The sequence below is a fragment of the Camellia sinensis genome, chromosome 1 (genome assembly GCF_055761805.1).
Source record: "Camellia sinensis isolate YWXY chromosome 1, ASM5576180v1, whole genome shotgun sequence".
Lineage (NCBI taxonomy): Eukaryota > Viridiplantae > Streptophyta > Magnoliopsida > Ericales > Theaceae > Camellia > Camellia sinensis.
The window spans coordinates 120168275-120174841 of record NC_138961.1 but is presented as its reverse complement, the minus strand read 5'-3'; the positions used below and the strand labels follow the sequence as shown (position 1 = coordinate 120174841).

Sequence of the window (6567 nt, the reverse complement as noted above, 5' to 3'; positions counted from 1 at the left end):
GAGTTCTGGTTGAATGAAGTAAAATTCTTAGAGCATGTAGTATCGGAGAATGGGATTACGGTGGATCCAACCAAGGTGGAGGTAGTATTAGATTGGAGACAACCGAAAACCGTGTCAGAAATCCATAGCTTCTTAGGATCGGCCGGTTATTACCGGAGGTTCATTCAAGATTTCTCCAAAACTAGCTAAACCAATGGCTCGTTTGACGCAAAAAGAAGAAAAGAAGTAAAGTATGAGTAGGACGAAGCTTACGAAAAATCCTTCTGAGAACTAAAGAAGAGGCTAACTAGTGCGCCAATTTTGACCATCCCAGAACGGGAAGTGGGGTACACTGTGTATTACGATGCGTCTAAAAAAGGATTAGGTTGTCTGCTCATGCAAAATGGAAAGGTAGTCGCGTATGGATCCAGGCAGTTGAAACCTCATGAGCGTAACTACCCAACACATGACATGGAGTTAGCAGCTATAGTTTTTTCCCTAAAGCAATGGCGACATTACCTGTATGGGGAACAATTTGAGATTTTTATAGATTACAAGAGTTTAAAGTATCTATTTACACAGAAGGACCTTAACTTGAGACAGAGACGATGGATGGAGTATCTCGAGGATTTCCAGTTCACTCTCTCATATCATCCTGGTAAGGCCAATGTAGTAGCAGATGCTCTAAGTCGCAAGAGCAGAAGGATGATGGCTAAAATCTCCGTCAAGGAATAGGATATGGTTAAGACACTCAATGAATTTAGGATCCAAGTAGAATCTCAAGATGCAAAAGCATATCTTAGTGCACAAAATGTGATACCTAAGTTGAGGAATGAGATCATGGAGGCCCAAAAGCACGATCAAGAGGTAGCCTATATCAAGGGACGTCTGGAATCAGGAGAACCAATGCCCGATTGGGTAATTCACCCCAATGGGAGTTTAAGATACCAAGGTAGATTGTTTGTACCAAGTGACGAGTTGCTTAGAGAAAAGGTACTTAAGGAATGTCATCATTCTGCATTTGCAGTACATCCAGGACAGACTAAAATGTACCAAGACTTGAAGAGGCAGTATTGGTGGAATGGAATGAAGAAGGAAGTGGGTAAATTTGTAGCAAAATGTCTAACATGCCATCAAGTGAAAGTGGAACATCAAAAACCAGGGGGAATGTTGCAACCTCTACCAATAGCCGAATGGAAGTGGGAGTATGTGACGATGAACTTTGTGACAGGGTTGCCTAAGTCACCTAGAGGGCGCGATGCTATATGGGTAATAGTGGATCGCCTCACCAAGTCAGCACATTTCTTACCCTATAAGATGACCGACACTTTAGAGTCTATGTGCAGGCTTTACATTGGAGAGATCATTCGACTACATGAAATTTCGGTATCTATTGTGTCAGATCGTGATCCACGATTCACCTCTCGATTTTGGGGAAGTCTGCAGGAAACTCTTAGTACTGAGTTATGTTTTAGCATCGCCTTTCACCCGCAAACAGATGGACAATCTGAACGCACCATCCAAACACTCGAAGATATGTTGAGAGCTTGCGCAATGGATTTTCAAGGAAGTTGGGAACAACACCTACCTCTAATTGAATTTGCCTATAACAATAGCTTTCAAGCTAGCATTGGTATGGCACCTTTTGAAGCATTATATGGACGACCTTGTAGATCACCGATTTGTTGGACTGAAGTGGGTGATGCAATTCTGATAGGACCTGAACTTGTTCTAGAAACTACTGAGAAGGTCAAATTGATCCAACAACGGTTAAGAACTGTTCAAGACCGTCAAAAGAATTATGCTGATAGAAGGAGAAGGCCCTTAATGTTTGAAGTAGGCAACCACGTGTTCCTAAAGGTGCAACCTAGGCATGGAATCGTACGTTTTGGGAGAAAGGGAAAACTATCACCACGATATATTGGGCCTTTTGAGGTATTGGAAAGAGTGGGCGAAGTAGCATACAGACTAGCTCTACCCCCGCAGTTAGCAGAGATACACAACGTCTTCCATGAATCTATGTTGAGAAAATACATCGCCGACCCATCACACGTCCTCAAATGGGAAGAAATCAGTCTTGACAAAGATGTTACATTTAAAGAAGGACCGGTAGCAATACAAGATAGTCGAGAGAAGAACCTTAGAGGCAAAACGGTTCACTTGGTAAAGGTGTTATGGCGTCATCGGGGAATTGAGGAATCTACTTGGGAACGCCAGGATTAGGTGAAGGCAAACTACCCTGAGCTTTTCGAAGGTAGTATGTAGTTGAATTTCGGGGACGAAATTGTTTTAAGGGGGATAGGTTGTGAAGCCCCTGAAAATTGTATTCTCTTTAAAAATCCTAATGTTTGAATTATTTTCTTAAAGCCCCTCAGTTCCTTGAATTATTTCAAATATTGTCGATTAGCATTTTATTTTTATTTTAATCAAAACAGGAATATCCTAGCCGAATTAGGTTCCTTAGCCTAATTTAATTTAATTCTACATAAGTAAGGGTCCAATACATGAATTTAACTCCAAGCCCTCACTTCTTTATTTAAATTCAAAAACTTTCCCACAACTAGTACATGTGCTTTTATATTATAAGTACCATCAATCAAATTGAGATCTATATATATATATATATATATACCTTGGGGAATGTGTCCCTAGTACCTAGATTGAATAAAAAAATGCCCCGATCACCCTTCCCAAAGGCCGACCACCCTAGGAAGATGTGAGGGGCCTATTTTCAAGAATTGCAATCATGGTCTTCTAGAAACCCTAACACCTAGTACCCCTAAACCTAGGGTTTTGTTTCCAATGCTAGTTTCATTTCAACTAGGGACCAACTAGATATTTTCTAATCCTATGATTAAGCTCCCTAATCATTCCTATTTCATTAGACTCCAAGTAAATCCTAACTTTTCCATCCAATTCCAACTAGTGGGCCCTTATGTCTTTTTACACCAAAATTTGCCTATAAATACCACCATCCCCTAGCTTGGCAAGCACAAACAACACACTCACACACACATTCATCCTAGAGGAGAGAAAGGAGAGCAAGAGAGAGGTCTTGAGAGGGAGAGGAAGGAAGAGGAGAAGCAATCTTGTTCAAGCCTAGCAAGTAAGCCACAACACAACCTTCTCTTTCATTTTCCTTTTTCAAATACATGTTCTTAAGGGTTCTAAATATTGTTTTCAGATGTGTTATTGATGAGCTACTTGTGTTAAAAATGATAAGGGTTGAGCCATGATTCTACCTCTCTTGTAGTTTCCCTCATTTCGGTACAAAACTATTGTTTTTACCCCAATCTCTCAAACTTTCCAAAGGCACACCTTCAAGAAAATTTTCTGATTTTAATATATGTTAGTTAGCATGCTTTCATCACAAAGGAAATGAAAATTTTCCCATAGTGGATCTCTTCTCTCACAAATCCTCTTGTTTTGGGTATTGTGCCTTGAAATATGTTTTTGCAGCCAACTTTCAAAATTTCTAGAAAAATGTAGAAAATTATTCTGGACCTCTATTTTATTTCAAAATCTTCCTTAAGGAGTTAGCTTTCAACTAAAATTGATTTCATTGAAAAACAGTGAGCGGTTTGCAAGAAAATCAAATTTTCGTAACGGCCAACGAATCTGGACAGCGCTGGAGTGTTTTCTAAATAACTTAAAGTCTAGAAAAGCTATCCCATTTCCGAAATATGTTCTGGAAACTAGATTAAATTCTCTACAAACCATAGGAAGGCCGAGTCTAGTAAAAATTCTAGAATACCCTTTTCATTCTAATCCTTATGTGATATTGAATCTGGAAATTCTGTTGCGCATGGATGTTTTATGCTCTAGTATTCATGATAATGCTTATTAGCTTATGATCATATCTTGGCATGATATTAGATGTGTTATGGTTATGTTCTTTATCTTCTTCATCTTAATGATGCATGCTTTTGTGGATATTATTACCTTGTTAAGTTGGTCTAACCTTGATTTAAAACATTTAACTCAACGGAAAACTTAATTGGGATGGTATTGGGTTTTCGATCACTTGAGTAATGAAAAGATGAGAATATGTAATGTAATGGAACAAGCTCTTGAAATTAAGGATATTCATGGTTGTTATGTACTTTTATTCTATATTTATATGTATACACCTTATCGTTGCTTATGAGACCTTGTGTCAATACCTTTTAAGATCTGTCCAAAGGGTAGTGCGCTGCCTAAGAAAGCCGGACTTAGAAGGGAGGCTAATTTGACTCCTCCGGCGATCTGGAATATTACTTGGTTATTGACCATAGGACTCATTAGTGACTTTCCCTTGACTACAACCAATAGTGTAGATTCGGGGCGTCACACTCATAATGTTATCCTTTGGCACCAAATGTAATAGTGATTTGCATAATCCTAACATGATTTTAACATATTTACTTGATTAAGATTAACCATGTTGGCAAGATGTCAAAAAAACAAGGTGAATTTCTTGTTCGCAAAATTCAAGTAAAAAAACATACTTGAATTTCATGATTTTAACATATTTACTTGATTAATCCCAGCATGTTGTTTTCAACAATGGTATTTTGAATATTAACCCAATCATTACATAATCTAGAAATGTGATAATATTACATATTTCTTTGAAATATATAGATTTTGTGCGTTCAATCATACATGATGTAGAAATGTGATAATATTACATAGTAATTTGAAATATAGATTTTGTGCCTGTATGTAATATCCAATGGTGCACTGATCTGATTGCTCACTTTTATATGTCATTGTTAGAGAATGTTCTTTTATAAAGAACCTAAACAACAAATGTACAGTATCTCCTAGCTTGTGCAGTTGTCAAATTTCATATGACAGAGTTAAATGCTATCATTTGTTTTTTGAAATGTGTTATTTATGTCCTGATACAATTTTATATGGGTCTTATAACACTTTCTTCAAACAGGTTCTTCTACATTTTTTTTTTAATTACTAAAAACTTATTTGATTGTCTCAAAATTATATATTTGATTATTTTAAAACAAACTTTTTAATTAATTAATTAATGTGTATTTGATTTTGTTGTTGAGCCAAATAAAATAAAATAAGATTAAATGTATATTTAGCTTTGGTTGTGAACCTTAAAAAAATAAAAATAAATAAATAAATAAAGGGTCAAGTTGGGTTGGGAAAAATCCAAACCCATTAGGAGATGAGGAGGGTAGTACCTATGGGGAATAGGGAATGGGGAAAATTTATTATCAGGGAATGGAGATGGAGAATTAATATCCAGCCCATTAACCCCCATTGCCATCCCTAATTTTAATCCTAATTTGGCTTTTGAATATGGATAAAAACTCTAATTTATTATTATTTTTGAATTGGTTCCCCAACCTTTTTTTCTTTTTTCTCTTCTTTTGCTTTAGAAGTTTCTATTTCTTAGACTTGAGTGGCTTTAGTTCCATGGATATCTGTTAAAATGATGAATGAGTTGGCTTCAACTTCATTTCTTGTCTTTTTGCAAAGTGAAATTTCAATTTTGATAGAAATATTGGAAAACTTCTATAGAATTGCTTAATTGGGCAATAATTAAGCCTAAAGTAAAAACTATAATATTTTTGTTTTAATTAAAATAAGGTTAGGCTTAGTGTCACAAGGTTAAGAATAAAGTAAAACAAAATTTTTCTTTTCACCTGCTTAGCATCTATCTTATGTTGTTCAATTTTGTTGATATGCTAGTTTCTTATTCTTGGCAGGTCCTACAAGCATACAGGCCAAATCCTTGACTGTTACTGATCTTGACAAGTATCAATGATTTGGTTCTAAAAATTGTTCCTTGTGTTCACAAACAATAAGCTATTAGTTAGAAGACATGTAGATGTTGTTTGGCATTTGTAATTTATATGACCAAAATGGGCATGCGACCTCCTTTGTTTCTTCGGAGAGCTAGTGAAAAGCAGATGAGTAACATGGGTGTTTCTGGAGCCATTTCTTCATTTGCTACCTATTCAGAACTCCTCGCTTGTTTGTTTCAACAAAAATTTCTTGTGGGAAAGTGAGAAACGAAATATATTTGAAGAGATCCATCATTAATTTTGTAATGTTGGCATGCCGCACTACTAAGTATCCTGTGGAACTTGCTGTGAATGGTTCTAATATTTTTTGTCTTGCATTATGATTGCATTAAGAGTTTTCTTGATCACATTATCCTAGGTCTTGTCTTGTGTGAAACCAAAGGTGCCTGAAAGAGTCAATTTCATATTTTTCGCTTAGGTAAGGATTTTTCATGCAATCTTTCATTTGTGTTCTTGATTTTATTTTTGTAGGCATCTCCAATACAGTTGGCTAGAAGGCAAGTTTATATAGAGGAGAGGAGAGCAAACATTGGTGGTGCTTCTTGAGAAAGCAGTATGTCTCTCAAACTGCTTTTCCTGTTAATTATAATTTTTTCATATTAATTATAATGTTGAATTGGTCTAAATTACTTTGTTATGAAGTATTCATTTATTGTTCCTTACATGTAATTTGATGCGTTAAAGGAAACACTTATCACTGTACAAATTGCTTGAAATATTGCTAACCCGAAACATAAAATAAATTTAGCACTAGCATGTTCAGCAGCCATAT

The 6567-nt window shown here is 36.0% G+C and overlaps 1 protein-coding gene across 1 annotated transcript; it reads left to right on the top strand.

The window, feature by feature from the left end:
• Window positions 1-717: 717 nt before the first annotated feature.
• LOC145819467 (uncharacterized) lies at window positions 718-5755 on the top strand. The gene is made up of 2 exons (XM_082913466.1): window positions 718-1081; window positions 5697-5755. Exons 1-2 carry the CDS (start codon window positions 718-720, stop codon window positions 5753-5755), a joined length of 423 nt encoding a protein of 140 aa, XP_082769592.1.
• Window positions 5756-6567: the final 812 nt, after the last annotated feature.

Bases quoted from the DNA above. Each gene is read 5' to 3' on its own strand.
- LOC145819467 (XM_082913466.1), top strand. From the start codon at position 718: ATGGTTAAGACACTCAATGAATTTAGGATCCAAGTAGAATCTCAAGAT. The intron at 1,082-5,696 runs GTAAATTTGTAG...TATTCTTGGCAG, and splicing joins TGGAATGAAGAAGGAAGTGG to GTCCTACAAGCATACAGGCC.